The sequence below is a fragment of the Mustela lutreola genome, chromosome 7 (assembly GCF_030435805.1).
Source record: "Mustela lutreola isolate mMusLut2 chromosome 7, mMusLut2.pri, whole genome shotgun sequence".
Lineage (NCBI taxonomy): Eukaryota > Metazoa > Chordata > Mammalia > Carnivora > Mustelidae > Mustela > Mustela lutreola.
Window position 1 is genome coordinate 152,390,410 of NC_081296.1, and position 16,459 is coordinate 152,406,868.

Consider the following 16,459-nt stretch of genomic DNA (forward strand, 5'->3'; position numbering starts at 1 on the left):
GAACGGCTCCAGGGCAGCCGCTGCAGAGCACGGCCGAGCCACTCCTCCGAGCGTCAGCTTGACCCTCCCCCGGCCATCCCGCTGGCCGATCGATCCCGCCGGCCGTCCTACACCTGGTATCAGCTCACAAGATCCAGGATGTCCACACGAAGACTGAGGGGCGGACAGTGCCAGGAGCTTTGTCTGCAGCAGCAAAGCCTGGAGTGTCTTATCCACTGGCGGCCAGCTAGGCAGAGGCCGCATTCAGGGATGGGCGGGCAGTGACGGGACGTGGCTGGAGGCAAACAGCACAGACACCTCTGGATACAGCTGCCCGCGTGGGCAGAGCCCCATGCCAAGGGCTGCACACTGTGTAACCACTTTCATGACATTCTGGGGGGAGCCCACACGTGGGGACAGAAGTCAGTTCAGGGTTGGGAGGAGGGAGCAGTGAGAGGGTGGGGGCCCCTGGGGAGGGAGGCCTTCCAAGCCCTGAGCCCCATGCGGGCCTGTCCCAGGAGGCACTCCCTGCCCTGTGTTCCTGCTGTGCATTTCACTGTGGAAGCACGAGCCACGAGGGCAGAATGGCCCTGCTATGCCCGGTACCCGGTGACCGGAGGTCACCCCAGTGTCTGGCAGAACTGGGTTGGGGGCATGTGCTGGAGAGAGGGTATTTTGGCTCTGTGTCATCTTCCTGTCTGTCCTGCCAAGGGGATGCCCCCCCAAGCCTGCCCTCCCACGTCTGACCTCACTGTAGGTCCTGGATTCGGAGCAGGACCCTGCAGAGCATGTCCCCGAGGCAGAGGAGGACCTGGACCTTCTGTATGACACGTTAGACATGGAAAACCCCAGCGACAGTGGCCCGGACCTGGAGGATGATGACAGTGTCCTCAGCACCCCCAAGCCAAAGCTCAGGTGAGCCCACACGCCGCCTCTGCTGCCCCCGGCCCCAGGCCCGGCGGGCACAGCCCTGCCATTCCCCGTACCGCAGGGGCCTCAGGCAGCGTGCCAGAGCTGGGGCGTGGGCTCTGAGTCAGGGAGGAGAGGCGTGCATCCGAGCAGACAGCCTGGTCTGCCGTGTTTTGGAGGGAGAGCAGTGGCAAAGGGACAGGATCAGGCATTCTGGAAAGATCTCTCTGGAGCCCACCAGGAGCAGGAAGACAGGAGACCCGTTAGCAGGCACTGGGGTCGTCCCTGCAAGAGGTCATGGTGTCAGAGATGGAGGGCAAGGGCTCTGAGTGGGGAAGGTGGTCAGGGGTTCCCCAGGGCCCGGCGGGGCTGAGCGAGGCACCTGACACAGGAGGGGGCCGGCCGGGCCGGCAGGCCTGGGGCCATGGAGCTCTTCGTGCACTGGGGAGATGGGGGACCGCAGAGCGTCGCTGTTGCACGGGTGGGAGGGGCGGGTGAGCGGTGCTAGCGCTGGTCCCCAAGGAGCCGGGGGTCGGCCTGGCTGGGGCAGGAGACCACAGGAGGCCCGGGCTTGGGGTCGGGGGAGGCTTGGCCACGGGACCCAACACTGTGTGGCTGCTGGAGTGGGGGCCTTATTGGAGTCCAGAAGATCTGTGGCTTTCTAGTTTTGCTTTTAATGTTTTTTGTTTGTTTTTTTTAAATGTGAGAGAGAGTGCACACACACACAAGCGGGCGTGGGGGACAGGGGAGGGGGAAGCAGACTCCGCGCTGAGCAGGGAGCCCGATGCGGGGCTCAGTCCCAGGACCCTGGGACCTTGACCTGAGCCAAAGGCAGACGCTTCCTGACTGAGCCCCAGACACCCCTTAACCTTTCGATCCAAGTCAGTGAGACAGAGATGCACGCGGGGAGGGCGGGCTTTCTGTGCAGGTGGCCTCCAGCCCCCCACCGTGGCCAGTCCCGTAGTGGGTGTGCCTGTGGCGTCTGTGGGCTCTGGTCTAGCTGTCGGCCGTTGGCCTTTGCTGCAGGTGCCTCTCGGGGGTCCGCATACCGTCTCGGCCCACCACACGCTGCCGCGCCTGTGGTGCCTTCCCCCAGCAGAGCCAGCAAGGCTGCCGAGACGCTTTGGGCTGGGCCGCCTTCAGCTGGGCCGCCTTTGCTGGCGGAGGCCCCGCAGAGCCCGTTATGGGCCAGCTGCCGTTCCCAGTCGCGGGGCTGTGCGTGGGCATCTCGGGCCCTGGTCCTGCCCCTGCGTTTCCCTGTCCCCAGGGGGCACACCCCACCCACCATTTCGGCCGCACTGTGTTCTGAGTGTCTGAGTTCCCTCAGCTCTGCCCTGCTGTCTTGCAGGGGGCAGGGGTGTGGACTTGCCGGCCTGGGGTCGCTGGGCCTGCTGATGGCAACCTTGTGGTGGTCTGAGGCTGCTGCTGTGCTGCCGCGAGCTGGCCGTGGGGCCTGAGGCTGCCCGCACGCCCGTGCCACCGGCCACCCTTCCTGGGGAGAAGGCCGGGAGTGGGTGGGTTTCAGGCATGCGAGCCGTCTCCAGCGGGCGTCTCAGTGGGTGGGGGCGCCAAGAAGGGCCACGGGGGCAGCGCTCGGGGTCCTCCGCGGGGGCGGCGCTCGGGGTCCTCCGCGGGGGGCGGCGCTCGGGGTCCTCCCCGGGGCCGTCGTTCCCGCCACCGCCCAGCACCCCCAGCTCTGCGTGGCTGCCGGATCCCAGGAGCACGGGGACTGGACCTTCAGGGTGGGGAGGGCCCTGGAGGGTGACCTCTGTCCACCCCGCACCCAGGCCCTACTTCGAAGGGCTGTCGCACTCCAGCTCGCAGACAGAGATCGGGAGCCTGCACAGCGTCCGGAGCCACAAGGAGCCTCCGAGTCCGGTGAGCAGACGCGGCAGCCCTCTCTCCCGCCGGGGCAGCTGTCTCTTCTGGGTTGCGCCGAGGGGAGCTTGTGCACGGCCTGACCCCGTGCTCCTGGTCTGTGGGGCCCCAGCCTCCTGCTCAATGCCTGATTCCCATCTTGTCCTCATAGGCCGACGTGCCTGAGAAGACCCGGGCCCTGGGAGGCAAGCAGCCCAGCGACAGCACCTCCGACACGGTGACCCCCGTGAGTAAGCGTGGGCTCATGCCCTGGGTCAGGCATAGAGCCACTGACGCGCTGCCTCTGGGGTCCTTAGCCCCGTCTCCCAGGGCCAGGGCACAGAACCACAGTGAGGGTGCCCCCACCCTGAGGGACAGTCAGGGTCCCCCGGAGTCACCCTAGTTCCAGGAGGATGGGGGCGTCCCCCTGCTTTGCTGTCAGCTCAGGCTCTGTGAAGGCTCCGGTTGTCTCTGCCCTCGTGGGGGTTCCCAGGGACAGGGTCCTGGGCTGCAGGCAGGTTCGCGGGAGGCTTCGTGCTGGGCTCCCCTGGCAGCCAGGGTCGGGAGCCCCGTGGGTGGGAATGGAGGTCGGCTCAGCTCCCCAGGGGGAGGTGTCTGTGCCCCATGTGGAGAGCTGTCAGCCTGAAACCAGCCCACACACCCCCACCCAAACCAGGGGCTCCCCGGGCCTGAGACTGTGGCCTCAAGGGGAGCCCCTGTAGGATGTGCCCTGCCTTCGAGCCCCTTCTCTGCATCTCAGAGCACGCCCGCCCCCGGGGAGCAGCCGGCACAGCCCGAGGACAGCCCGGAGGCAGAGACCTCGGCTCTGGACCTGTTCGCGGAGAAGCTGCCGCCCAGCGGACGGATCACCAAGACCGAGTCCCTCGTCCTCCCCGCCGCCAGGTGACGGGATGCCCTGGGCAGGCGGGCGGGCGGGCACGGTACCCGCGGGCCAGTGTGGGCGGTGGGCCCCCTCTGACTGCATGGGAATCGCATAGAAGCATGGGGATTTCGGGGCCCGCCCCGGAGAGCCACGTGGGACCCCCACCCCGTGTTTGTAGCAGCTGCCAGCAGGCCTTTGGGGCTGAGGTGGACCGGCATAGCCCTGGGTGCTGGTGTGGAGGGGGTGTGCCCAGCCGGGCCCAGAGCCTGGTGTGGTTGGCGGGGCAGCCCCCAGGCCGTGGTGGTGCTGGGTCCGCCATGGCAGCTCTATGGGCGGGGACCCTGCCCCTCACGGTGGGCGTCATGGAGGTGGGGGTTCAGAGTGGCAGGAACCCAGGCAGCCTCCCAGTGGAGGAAACTCCCGCAGCGCCTCTTACCCGTCCCCGCTGCCGTGTGGGTCCGTCCGGGGGTCACCTCGGATCCCCTCCTGGGGATGTGCTCTCCAGCCTATCCCGTCACCTTCCTTGGGCCCCTGGCCACACCCTCTGGGCCACCACACATGGCCACAGCCGCCGGGCCCTGCGTTCCCGCCCCAAGACCCACGGGGCTGGGACCTTTGGGCAGCAGAGCCCCCTTCTCGGGGCCTGGGCTCTGCACAGCCGGCGCACACCTTTTGTGTCGGGCCTTATGCCCACAGAGAAAGCGCCTGTGCCAAGTGTGGGCGTGGCTGCCACATGGGCCCCTCGCCCTGCCTGCCCCCTGCCCTGCCAGCCTGTGTGAGTCTGCCACGGCCCCCGCCGCCAAGCAGTCCCCTCCCCTGGGTTGGTGAGCACATGGGCCGGCCCCAGCCTATGCTGCTTCCTTGCAGGTCTGAGGGGAAGCAGGCCGGCCGCCGGGGTCGGAGCACGTCCCTGAAGGAGCGGCAGCCCGCGAGGCCGCAGAACGAGCGTGCTAACAGTCTGGACAACGAGCGGTGCCCGGACACGAGGAGCCAGCTGCAGGTGTGCACTCTGGGAGGGGCACGGCAGAGGCCACACTGCCCAGGACCGACCCAGTACTGCTGGCTCCGGGGGGCGGCAGCCTGGCCACCTCGTGGGCTGTGACGGTCCCTCAGGGTCTTCGGCCCAGTGACCGCTGTCCAGGGCAAAGCTGAGTTCCTGAGCGAGGACGGGGCCGGCCTCTCCTGCCCACTGCTGGGAGCAGGAGGGGTCCGCTGGGCGGCTGAGGGGCTGCAGCACGCCTCCTACCCATGCGGGGGACCTGTGTCTCCAGATCCCCAGGAAGACCGTGTATGACCAGCTGAACCACATCCTCATCTCTGACGACCAGCTTCCTGAGAACATCATTCTCGTCAACACCTCCGACTGGCAGGGGCAGGTGGGGACGGGCCGAGTGTCCTCCCTGTGGTGGGAAGGGGGGGTGGGGGGGCGCCATCCCCGCAGCAGGGGTCGGGGGGCGCCGTCCCCGCAGCAGGGGTCGGGGGGCGGTGCTGGCGGGCGGCCAGGGGCAGCGTTGGGGCCCAGGCTGCGCCCTCCTCGCCCGCAGTTCCTGTCAGAGGTCCTGCAGAGGCACGCGCTGCCCGTGGTGTGCACCTGCTCTGCGGCGGACGTGCAGGCGGCCTTCAGCACCATCGTCTCGAGGATCCAGAGATAGTGAGTCCGCCTGGGGCCCCGCTGCGGCCACGCCCATGGCTCTGTCCCGGGGGCGGGGGCGGGGGCGGACTCCGGACGAGCCTGCACACAGCCGTGGGCAGCCCCGTCTTCTGTCCGGGTCTGGCGGTCGGGCGGGGGGATGACCTGGGTGTTGGCGGCCGTCTCGGGGTCATGAGTGGGCCCTCGTGGCCCAGGGCTCAGCCCTCCTCTGCCTGGGGGCCGCTCGGGCGCGTGGTGCAGTCCTGGCCGCGGGGCCGGCTCCCTGAGGCGTCCGTCCCCTCTGTCCTGCCTGCGGGGCCGCAGCTGCAACTGCAACTCCCAGCCGCCGCCGCCCGTGAAGATCGCCGTGGCCGGGGCGCAGCACTACCTCAGCGCCGTGCTGCGGCTCTTCGTGGAGCAGCTGTCCCACAAGACCCCCGACTGGCTGGGCTACATGCGCTTTCTCGTCATCCCGCTGGGTGAGGGGCGGGGGCGGTGGGGGCGCCGGGGCCCCCGGTGCCGGCCGGGGAAGCGAGGCCGGGCTGCGTGTGAGTCCCCACACGATCCAAGCCCGTGGGACATGGCTCCGTGTCCGTGGGCTCGCCCTATCGGTCCCTGGGGGGGCAGGTCCTGGGGGGGGAGGCTCGCCAGCCCCGTGCACCTCCGCGGTGGCCCCTATGCCCCCCGGGAGTGGGGCAGGGCTCTGAGGGGCACCAAGTGGCCCATGTGGCCTGACGGCCTCCCCTCGGCTCACAGGCTCCCACCCCGTGGCCCGGTACCTGGGCTCCGTGGACTACCGCTACAACAACTTCTTCCAGGACCTGGCCTGGAGAGACCTGTTCAACAAGCTGGAGGCCCAGAGCGCTGGTGAGGCCTGGGGCCCCGGCCAGGTGGGGCCTCCCTGGGGAGACACGGGGCCTCTGCCCGGTTCTCCCTGCCGGCTATCGTGGGCCTCAGAGTGGGCTGGCCGTGGGAGCCCCTGGCGAGGGCTCCCAGGGATTTGGAGACTCCATGAGGGCAGGAGGTCCCTCAGCCGGCCTCAGTGCTGCCACTGCTCCTGGGCTGGGAACCGGGCAGCCCTGGAGACAGCACGCAGGGTAGATGGGGAGTGTGGCCCCCCACGGACCCCGCCTGGCCTTCTCGTGCAGTGCAGGACACGCCAGACATCGTGTCGAGGATCACACAGTACATCGCAGGCGCCAACTGTGCCCACCAGCTGCCCATCGCGGAGGCCATGCTGACCTACAAGCAGAAGAGGTACCTCGCTGGGCCACGGGCGGGGCGGGGTGCGGGGAAAGGGGAGGGGCCCCCGCTCCATGCCACGGACACGGCCGCCCGCAGCCACCGCCCCCCATAGGCCTCCCCACCTGCTCTGGTCTCAGAGCCTTTGGGCAGCATGGTCAGCGGGGACAAACCTGGTTGGCCAAGGGACGGAACCGAACGGGGCTTGGGAGGGGACCCCGTGAGTGGGTCTGGCGGCCCCAGGTCTCCTCGGAGCCCGTCAGAAGGAGCCCGTCAGGATTCCTCTCCGTAGTGTGCTGGAACTTCCCACAACAAAGGTTAAGGGAACCCCCGTCACTTGGCCCTGTCCTGGCCGGGACCTGCTCTGGGAACGCAGGCCCAGGCTCCTTCAGACTCCTCGGCTTCCCAGGCTGGAGACGTGTTCTTGGCCCGACAGCGGGCAGGCGCGGGGGCCACAGCCGCAGCCAGGCAGAGGGCTGGCGGCCAGGCCCACAAGGGCAATGGGCCCCTCAGGGAGGTGGGCTGAGGGCCAGGTCTGTGGCTGGTCTGGGGTCCCGTCTGCGGGACACTCGTGGCTCCCCCCGCACGAGATGGGAAACCGCAGTGGCTGCCTGGCTCACAGCGCTGGGCTCTTCCCGCGCGAGCCAGACGTGCTGCTGAGCCCGTGATAATGTTTCTGTGTTTTCTCTTTTGGTGGCTTTCCGAAAAGGAAAAAGAACTTTCACTTTGACTTTACCCTCAGGTACCGCTGTCCCTGGGTCTGCGCCCGTGTCCCCGTGCTGGTCTTTAGGGCTGTTTAGCAGTAAGAGCCGGCAGGGGGCGTCCCATATCCTGCCACCCGGCAGGCAGGGCCCCCCTGGCCGAGCGGCGGGTGGGTGGGCACCCCGAGCCAGGACTTGGCTCTCCGTCTCCGCCCAGCTCAGAGGAGCGCAGAGCACCGTGGGCTGACGTCATGGCAGGCAGGCTGTCCTCTGTGCGCCGCAGCCCGGGGTGCCTCTGGCAGCAGCGCCGAGTGGAGCCCGTCCACGGAGTCTGTGCTGAGACCTGGGCACCATGTCCTGCAGGAGAAGCAGATGGCTGGGCCGCTGATGCCACGCGGACTGCGTGTGGACTTTCGTCCCAGCCCAGCGTGTCTGCCGACCCGACTCGGGCTCAGCACCCTGGGAGGGCCGCACCACGACTGCTTCTGCGCGCGAGGCTGTGCAGGCCACAGGCGGGGGGCCTGCCCGGATGGCGCGCTCCGAGCCTGGCTATGGGCCCTGCGCCCCGGGTTGTGGAGAGCGGCACAGAGCAGTTCCTAGCTGGGCAGCGGCTAAGCCGCCGTGACCCCCACGCTCAGTGAAGGGCTTTTCACCCGCATGACTCCCTTCTTCAAAACCTGTGCTCTAGAGCCACGCTTCAGGGTGCCCCCAGAGCTGCCCTTTTTGGGGGCTCCCCTTGCCTGTCCTGGTGGCCTATGTGTCGGGCCCCCACCAGGGCGCTGTTCCACTCTGTGTCTTGGGTTCTTTCTCTCCTGGGCCCACCAGCCCATGGTCTCTGGGCCCCCGGCAACCTCCTTGCTGGACACATTAGGAGGAAGGGTCTGCGTTCCTCCATGGTCCTGCTAAACGAGCCTTTGTGAGCTAAAGAAAGACCAGCCGTGGTGTGCCTGTGACTGCTCCAACCGCCCTGGGGGGCCATGCCGCGGACACCCGCAGCCTGCTTGCTGCCTGGCACCAGTCTCTTGTCTTCCCAGCCCGGGTTTAGGGGACCCTGGCCCTCGTCCTGTGTCCCTGCCCCCACCTCCGCGCCACAGTGGTGACACCAGCACCGGGTGGGGCCCAGGGAGGCCCAGCGTGTTGGCCGCCCTTAGAGCCCGAACAGGAGGTCAGGAGGTGGCCTCTGTTGGCTGGACAGAGGACAGAGGGCTTAGGAAACCCAGGAGACGGTGGGCAGTGGACTTGGCTCTCAGGGCCCCATCTCCTGCCCCTGGAGAGTGCCTGCAGACGGTCTACACTGCCCACAGCTCCCGGCCTGCCCTCAGACCCACACCAGCTGCGCGCAGCCCCAGGAGCTCCCCGGGGGCACGTCCAGGGACGGCGTCCTCTGCGCCCCGGCTCCACGCCCCCAGCGACAAGCTGAGGCACAGCTGTGCTTCCCCCGTGTGGTCTCATGGGCCAGGGTGCGGGGGCCCCACCACGGAGCCACACGTGGGAGCCTGAGGAATCCTGACCTCTGCCCCACCCAGAACAGGTCCGGAGTGCAGGGGCCTCGTGGCAAGCCGGTGTCCCCCCTGTCCCGCGGGCGCGTCACGGGCTGAATGTTGTCTGCATGGCCAGAGGCTCGGCTTGCGGCTCAGACCCAGCAGCGTCCCCGTGTGGTGGCATCTCCCAGCCCCTCCAGCCCCCGTCCGCCTCCCTGCGTGCTGCTTGTGGCGAGGGTCCTGGAGCCCTGCGGGTGGGGGCCCCTGAGGAGCTCGCCTGTGCCAGCGGGCCTGGCACAGGGTTCGAACTGCCCGGGGATGAGCTCTGTCCCCTCGGGTCAGAGCGGCTGGGCGTCCGGCGGTCTTCAGTGGGATGGCCCTCCTCTGTAGGTGGTTCGTCCAAAGACAGTACCCAGGACTTCCTCGGAGGTGTGGGCGGTGCTAGCTCAGAGGCCAGGGCCCTGTGTCCAGGGGGCACCCAGCAGCCTGCCCACCGCCCTTCCCTCAGGCGGGTGCTGAGCCTCTGGGCGAGGACAGCGCCTCCTGCTGGCACTGGCCTTGGCTGCCAGGTGCCAACACTTGGTGGGGCACCCTGGCCAGCTGCCTGTCTCCATCCCCACAAGAGCAGGGCCCTTGGGTGGGGGTGCTGCCCAGGCTTCTCCCCAAACAGCCCTGTGCCTGGGGGGAACCATGGCAGCCAGCAGGTGGGCACCCCAGAGCCCATGCAAAGCCGCCTGCAGAAGGTCTGCTCCGTGACGCCAGCTCTGATGTTCGGGGCGGGGGGTGGAAGAGGCAGAGCTGGGGGGAGGCCAGGCAAGCAGGCGCCTCCCTCCTCTGAGGTCCCGGGAGGCCCAGCACTGGCCCTGCCCCGTAGGTTCTCCCAAGGGTCAGGAGCAGGAGAGCCTGGTGCCCGAGCGGCCTGGGCCCTGTGGCAGAGACCGGTCACCGTGTGGCCATCTGCAGAGATGAGCGGCGGGCCGGGCCTGGCCCATGCAGCTCGGGCATGGTTTGCGTCCCCTTGGCTGCTGCCCACGTCCCCCACGCCCCCCTCCGAGGGCCTCTGACACGCAGTCCTCCGCCGGCGATCTCAGGGGAGCCGAGAGTAGGCCGGCAGGGCCCAGTCCAGACAGAACCTCACGGCCACCGTGCTGGCTGGCCTCCACCAGCAGCATGGCCCCAGAGACTCCGTGTCACCTTGAGGCTGCCCTTGGGGTGGTGCTCTGCCCCAGGGCTTGGCGTGTGCACCCTGCGCCCGAGGCCGGAGGCCTGGGGACCGCCCCTGCCCCATCCCTCTGGCCGGCACAGACTTCACCTAGCCTGCCGAAGACTAGAGAAACTCTGCAGCCTGGCTTTCGGTCAGCCCCGCATGCTGGGGGTCCCGGGGCACCTGCCGCAAGCGGTCGTCTTGGGGCCGAGTGGAAACAGAGGCCTGCAGGTTTAGCGGGCGGAGAAGCTGGGCTCGCGCACGGCTCCCCACAGGCCTCTGGTCCCCCGCTGCAGAGAGCTGAGCCCAGGGCCGGAGGGCAGGGGTGGGCGTGGGTGGGGTGTGGGCGCCGCTGCCTGCTGGCAGAGTGAGAGGGGACTGACCGGCTCCTGTTTCTTGTTCTCAGCCCTGACGAAGAGTCCTCTCAAAAGTTCATCCCCTTCGTAGGGGTGAGTACTGCTCTGGTGGGGCTTTGGCCTTCCCCGAGGCGTCCCTTGCGTGTGGCTTCACCCACGTGGGGACGACCCACTTGCCAAGCTTTTGTAGCGCCTGCTTGCATTAACTCGGTGTGTTCCAGAACCTTCTTTGCCGGTTTGAGGGACGGACTCCTCACGTCACCCCCACCTTAAAGCTCATTGCTCCGTGTTTGTTTCCCACGTTGAGCAGGGCTGGGCCGGGCCCGGAGGTGGTCACTGCTCCCAGCTCTGCTTGGTGCAAGCAGACAGCTCCCCTGGAGGCCAGGGCTCTGTGCCCAGCACGTCCTGGGCACACGGGCTGGGTCAGACTCGGCTGGGGCTGGGTGCCAGAGCCAGCAGGGTCTTGGGACCCGTCCTACAGGGATGGGGCGAAGGGGTGCTTCTGTCCCTCGGGAATCACAGGACAGGAAGGGGTGCCTCCCGTGCCAGCCTGCGCAGCCGGGAGCGTGGCTTGTGAATGGGAGGTTGTCTTTCTCCCACGGCTGCTCCCTGCCGGCTGGGCCACTGCGCAAGTCTCCAGAGCCCGGAGGCCCCCAGCCCTGGCAGCCGCTGCAGGAGCCACAGGCAGAGCAGGGTGTCCATGCCATCGCTGACCCTGGCCAGCCGTCAGGGCACCTAGTGGCCCGCCCGGGATGGAGTTAGTGCAGGGGCACCTGTCTCAGGGGACCTTCTGACCCACTGGAAGGGGACAGCACCAAACCCCGTGGACACTGGAAGCACCCAAGTGACTGTGACGGAAGTAGTCACTTCACTGGTTTAATTGTGCGTGGCTCACACACCCATCAGCCCACTTGGTGCCTGGTGCAGGCCCTGAGCGGGGCAGGAGTCCCTCACCCCACACCAGGCCAGCTGCAGGCTCAGGGTTTGTGGAGGGCCAGAGTGTGGGCCCCATGCCCCCTCCCCGGGGGGCAGGCTGACCTCGGAGGGGGCCGCCACGGCAGTGGGAGGAGCCAGGCCACCCTGGGCTCAGCTCTGCTCCAAGGACGGGAAGAACTAGGGCCCTGCTGCAGCCCAGAGCCCCCCCAGAGGGCGGGGCACGGCAGGAGGGCGCCCGCAGGGAGACAGCCCTCGGCGTGCCCAGGCGGGAGGGCAGCAGCTCAGCACGTGGCCGCCAGCCTGCATCCCACTGCCTTACAGGTGGTCAAAGTCGGAATAGTAGAACCGTCCTCAGCCACGTCAGGTAACCCCGGGCTCCCCGCCCTCGGGGCTGGAAAGGGGAGGGACACCTACTGTGGGAGACCTGGCAGCTCCTGCCGCTCTGGGGACAGAGCCAGAGGGGAGCTCAGCACCGCCCAACTCCTTCCCGAAGGTGACTCTGATGACGCGGCCCCCTCGGGCTCCAGTGTGCTCTCATCCACCCCACCGTCCACGTCTCCCGCGGCCAAGGAGGCCTCGCCCACCCCGCCTTCCTCCCCGTCGGTGAGCGGGGGCCTGTCCTCCCCCAGGTAAGCGTGACCGCGCGAGGTGGGCGCCCCACTCCGTCCTCAGTGAGCCCCTGATGCAGCGGGCCCTCGGTTAGCACGGAGGACCCCTGGTGGCCGTGACCATACCAGCCAGCGGAGGGTTCAGCCAGAGGGGACACTCCCAATGGCCCTGGGGAAGACACAGGCTTGCGGGGGCCAGGCGTCCCCTTGAGTGGGGGTGGCACAGGTCCTGGCTGGCTTGGGAGACCTGTCCCCTTCCCAGCCCTGGGGGCGCTAGGAATAGAAACCACACAGACTAAGTGAACGGAGGACCCTGCCTGCAGACGGGGTCGGGAGACGGATGTGGGTAACGGCTGTGGGAGCCAGTGGGGGAGGTGTCGGCAGCCCCTCCCACCCACCCCCGTGGGCCCCAGGGTCCTAGGGCTGCCCCCGCTCCCATGGGGACACCTCCCATGGAGCTAGATGACCTTGGCACTCCAGACTCGAGGCTGGAGAGAGCAGGCGAGTGGCCAGCCCAGATGCTCGGGGTGACCTCTGTGTGTCCCCAGAGGCTCCAGGACTGGGGCTCCCCACCCCAACCCTGGCGGCCCCCTGGCGACGGGCAGCCCAGGCACCAGTGGGCCCCTCGCTTGGCCTGTGCCAGCCGCCGAGGGGGGACAGAGAAGTGAGGCCCCTCTGCTTTTGCAGCCAGGGCCTTGGCGCCGAGCTGATGGGGCTGCAGGTGGACTACTGGACGGCAGCCCCGCCCGCAGACAGGAAGAGAGAAGTGGAGAAGAAGGACCCGCCCGCCACCAAAAACACGCTCAAGTGCACCTTCCGGTCTCTCCAGGTCAGCAGGCTGCCCGGCAGTGGTGAGGCCGCAGCCACGCCCACCATGTCCATGACCGTGGTCACCAAGGAGAAGAACAAGAAGGGTGAGGTGGGGGGCGGCCCGGCCGGGGGGGGGAACTGGAAGAGTGGCCAGACAGGCCCCGAGTCGCCGCGGGTCTGGGGGCCGCTTCTGACCCCGGCCACGAGCGGCAAGCAGAGGCCACCTGGGCAGGCAGGAGGGCTGGCGGCTGGGGTCCCAGTGGGGCGTGGGCGGCTGGGGTCGGCAGGGCCCCAAGGGCTGTGGCTGAGCCCTGCAGCCCTTCCCTCCTAGTGATGTTTCTGCCCAAGAAAACCAAGGACAAGGACGTGGAGTCCAAGAGCCAGTGCATCGAGGGCATCAGCCGCCTCATCTGCACAGCCAAGCACCAGCAGAACATGCTGCGGGGTGAGCACCTGGGGGCCCCAGGACTCGGGCGTCTCTCGTCCACAGGTCCTGCCCTCCCTGGGGAGCCCGCGGGAGGGGGTCCTGGGCCCAAGTCCCTGTCGGCTCTGTCTAAAGCGCACAAGTGAAGCAGGGGAGGCTTTCTGAACGTCCCCTCTGCAAACCGTCCGGCTGCCCAGTGGGTGTCCGGCAGCTTCGGACCCACCTGGATGAAGCATGTGTGCGCACAGAACAGCCTTCTCAGTTCTGAGAGAGAACTTCTCAATCCTTTCCCTTCTTTTAAGATTGCTTTTTGTATCTTAGACCTGTTATAGACGATTTTCTGCAACTTGTTAATTCAGAAAACGGAGCCCAGACGGTTTTCTCTTCATGAGTCTGAGTCTGATGGCCACCGGGGTCGAGAACGCTCGGCCTTCCTCCGTGGCTCTTCCGGTTTAAGCGGAGGGTGTCTGACCCGGCACAGCCCTGTGGGGGCTGCGGGGCTGTGGATGGCGGTGGGAGGACTGGCCGGCGCGTGCCTCCCGGGCAGCTGGGGTCCCTGGGGGAAGCCGGGGCACGGTGGGCCGGCGGTCAGGCGGTCCTGTCCTCACAGTCCTCATCGACGGCGTGGAGTGGAGCGACGTGAAGTTCTTCCAGCTGGCCGCGCAGTGGTCCTCCCACGTGAAGCACTTCCCCGTCTGCATCTTTGGACACTCCAAGTCCGCCTGCTAGCCCCGCCCCGAAGCCCTGGACGGCGCGGGAGGGCCCAGCTGCTTTTCTGCTAACATTTCAGTTTACTACAGAGACCCTTAAAAACACAAAGAAAAACAGTCTTAAGTATGAATGTGCTCTCCACCCGGAATCTCGCCAGGAGCCCCACCCCGGAGCCCGTTAACTGCTCTGCCCATTAACCAGACCTGCCGGGAGGGCGGGGGGAGGGCGGGCAGGCCGTGCTGAGCTTGGAGAACCACCAGGTGTGTTCCGGCCTCAGGACCTCCCGAGCCTCCCAGCAAGAAGGGTCCTCACCTTTGCGTCCTGTCCTTCCTGAAAGCCAGGACTCTGCTTCCTCAGGGAGCTGGGGTCAGGCGGGTGGCCGCACAGATCCGCGGGCGCCTGTGTGCGCAGGCACAGAGCCGGGTGCCTGGACGCCGAAGGCCGGCCTCTCGTCGGGAGTGCCCTGAGCAGAACACAGAGGCTGGGCAGCTGTCCAGCGGCCACAAGACGCCCCAGCACCGCCCACTTGTGGTTCCCAATAAACTCCAGCCTCGCGGGGCCGCGGAGGTTTTACAGTAGCAGATATTTTCAATGTTTTTTTTTTGTTTTTAAGATTTTATTTATTTGACAGAGATCACAAGTAGGCAGAGAGGCAGGCAGAGAGAGAGGGAGAAGCAGGCTCCCCGCTGAGCAGAGAGCCCGATGCGGGACTCGATCCCAGGACCCTGAGACCATGACCTGAGCCGAAGGCAGTGGCTTAACCCACTGAGCGACCCAGGCGCCCTCAATGCTTTTAAATACATGTTGTAACGTAGCTGCCAAACAGATGCTGCTCTTCTGATGTCCCAGCAGCCCCTGGGGCTGGGGCAGAGCCGGCCAGTGCGGTCCCACATCCCAGTCCCCCAGCCCCCAACTCATGGTCCCTCTGGCCACTCTGGAGCCATCACTGTGCTTCCACTGGTCATCCCTGTCCCAGACTTCGCAAGCACAGTGGCCCCCATCGCTGGCCCCAGCCCACTCGGCTGCCTCCCCCCAGCCTCTCCAGGCCAAGCTCCCTCGAGCAAGTTTGTTTGGGTCCCAGCCCAGGGGACCAGCATCGCCCCCTGCCTTCCTGCCTCCAGCAAAAGCCCAGCCGGGTCCCGCTGCTGCCCGCCGTGCACGGGAAGAGCCCACCAGTTCCCATGCTTGGCAGCTGTGGCCCCAGGACCCTGGTAGCCCCGAGGGGGCCACACCAGCTCTGCTCAGAACACAGTGCCGAGCGCAGGGCACAGGCTGCGGCACATTCCCGCTCTTCGTGAGGACGGGCGTCACCAACAGCCCAGGGTACCCACAGGTCTGTTCCCGGAGGATGAGCCATGGCCCATTTTTCTTCTCTATGACCCAACTTACTTCCTCCCGCAAGGCAGTACAGGGTGTCAGCCTCACGGTCAGTGCCCCTGGGCTAGTTAGGGAACAAGGGTCCACGGGTCTTGTGTGTGGCCCTGCCTCAGGGGTGCGTGCAGGCAGAAGACCTTCCCTGAGGGCCCAGACTCCTCCCCTGACAGCTCCTGGCTTGGAAGGATGGGGTCAGGGTGCAGGCCACTGTGCCCCGGAGCCTCTGGTGGCCTGGTGGCATCTGCCAGCAGCTACCCTCAGAAGCAGGCACTGGGACCTTGAGCCTCCCTGCCCTGTTCCCGCCGCTGGGCCTCCGGGCCTTGGTCACTGGTCCTCAAGGTTCCTTTCCAAAAGTGACTCAGCAGGAAGGAGGGACAGGTGAGACTCCTGACTTCACTTTCTACCTGCAGAGCTGACTTGAGAGAAAGGAACCAAAGTGGGGGAAGTCATGTCCACGCCGGCTGTGTGGGGGGGGTCCCTCTGCTGGGACCACGCCCCCCAAGTCCACTTCCACAGCTACGTCCTCAGACACGCAGGGGTAACCTATGCCCCTGGCCTACAGAGCCTGGCTACAGTCTGTCCTGTTCTATGTGCCACGGGGCCCGCCCACCACACGGTCCCCAGGCCCAGGAGGTCACGCACACAGTCCCAGCTACCCTGAGTCCCTCAGAGACCTGGGCTGCGCTCACCCCGTGCCTCAGTCTCCCCAGTGGCTAAACAGGGAGGGTCCTGTGTCCCCTGCCTGCGTCACGGAGCTCTTCTGAGGACCCACGGAAAAGCAGTTTGTCCCTCCAAGGAAGCGGACTCAGAAGCCAAAGCCATCTGTGAGGAGCCAGAGTGCAGCGGTCAGCACGGGGCGTGGGGTCCTGAGTCCGGGTCATGGCGGGGGAGCGGCGGGGACGGCCTTGCCGCCGTGTCCTCACCCCCAGCGGGCAGACCAGGCCGCTCTCAGGGTCCGGCCTTTGTCCCGGAGCAGGTCCCTCCCTGGCCGACGGGGCCGCTTCTGGGGTCAGCTGCCTGAGCTCGCGTGCCGACCCCCGCCCCCTTCCAGGCCGGCCTCCAAGGGCTCCGGCGTGGACCCCCGAGCTCCGAACTGCGCCTCGTTGACCCCGAGAGGCGCAGAACCGAGGCCTCTGTGGGGGACCCCTCTGCGCGCGCCGGACCCCAGCGCACACAGGCCCGCCCCCCGGGCCACAGCGCAGGCGCAGCGCGGGCCGGAAGCGGAAGCGGCGGGGCGGGGCCAGCCCCAGCGGAACTTCCGCCGCGCTCGGCTCCGCCCCCTCAGAGCCGCGGGGGTGGCGGTGGGCCGCGCCCCTGTCCCCCGCCCGCCCGCGCCGAGGGAGGACCCGCCCCG

At 67.6% G+C, this 16,459-nt stretch overlaps 1 protein-coding gene and 2 long non-coding RNA genes across 7 annotated transcripts in view; 1 reads left to right on the top strand and 2 right to left on the bottom strand.

The window, feature by feature from the left end:
• Window positions 1-14,309, top strand: part of PACS2 (phosphofurin acidic cluster sorting protein 2) — a 53,323-nt gene extending 39,014 nt beyond the window's left edge. For 2 of the 5 annotated variants that reach the window (XM_059183345.1, XM_059183344.1), the window contains exons 9-25: window positions 737-894; window positions 2,676-2,766; window positions 2,918-2,992; window positions 3,506-3,648; window positions 4,496-4,628; window positions 4,900-5,004; window positions 5,173-5,279; window positions 5,583-5,737; window positions 6,015-6,125; window positions 6,407-6,515; window positions 7,210-7,242; window positions 10,293-10,335; window positions 11,500-11,542; window positions 11,672-11,807; window positions 12,474-12,700; window positions 12,928-13,041; window positions 13,631-14,309. In XM_059183345.1, coding sequence (XP_059039328.1) covers window positions 737-894; window positions 2,676-2,766; window positions 2,918-2,992; window positions 3,506-3,648; window positions 4,496-4,628; window positions 4,900-5,004; window positions 5,173-5,279; window positions 5,583-5,737; window positions 6,015-6,125; window positions 6,407-6,515; window positions 7,210-7,242; window positions 10,293-10,335; window positions 11,500-11,542; window positions 11,672-11,807; window positions 12,474-12,700; window positions 12,928-13,041; window positions 13,631-13,749 — 1,902 coding nt within the window. In that variant the 3' untranslated portion in view covers window positions 13,750-14,309. Of the gene's footprint in view, window positions 1-736; window positions 895-2,675; window positions 2,767-2,917; window positions 2,993-3,505; window positions 3,649-4,495; window positions 4,629-4,899; window positions 5,005-5,172; window positions 5,280-5,582; window positions 5,738-6,014; window positions 6,126-6,406; window positions 6,516-7,209; window positions 7,243-10,292; window positions 10,336-11,499; window positions 11,543-11,671; window positions 11,808-12,473; window positions 12,701-12,927; window positions 13,042-13,630 lie in introns of those variants that run through there. The other 3 variants (XM_059183347.1, XM_059183346.1, XM_059183348.1) reach the window with 2 other exon arrangements.
• LOC131837079 (uncharacterized) lies at window positions 13,283-15,391 on the bottom strand. Its single transcript, XR_009355951.1, has 2 exons — window positions 14,044-15,391; window positions 13,283-13,825 (listed from the first exon to the last, which is right to left on the bottom strand). It is a non-coding gene; the product is annotated as an uncharacterized LOC131837079 (long non-coding RNA).
• LOC131837080 (uncharacterized) lies at window positions 15,392-16,288 on the bottom strand. Its single transcript, XR_009355952.1, has 3 exons — window positions 16,029-16,288; window positions 15,795-15,927; window positions 15,392-15,521 (listed from the first exon to the last, which is right to left on the bottom strand). It is a non-coding gene; the product is annotated as an uncharacterized LOC131837080 (long non-coding RNA).
• Window positions 16,289-16,459: the final 171 nt, after the last annotated feature.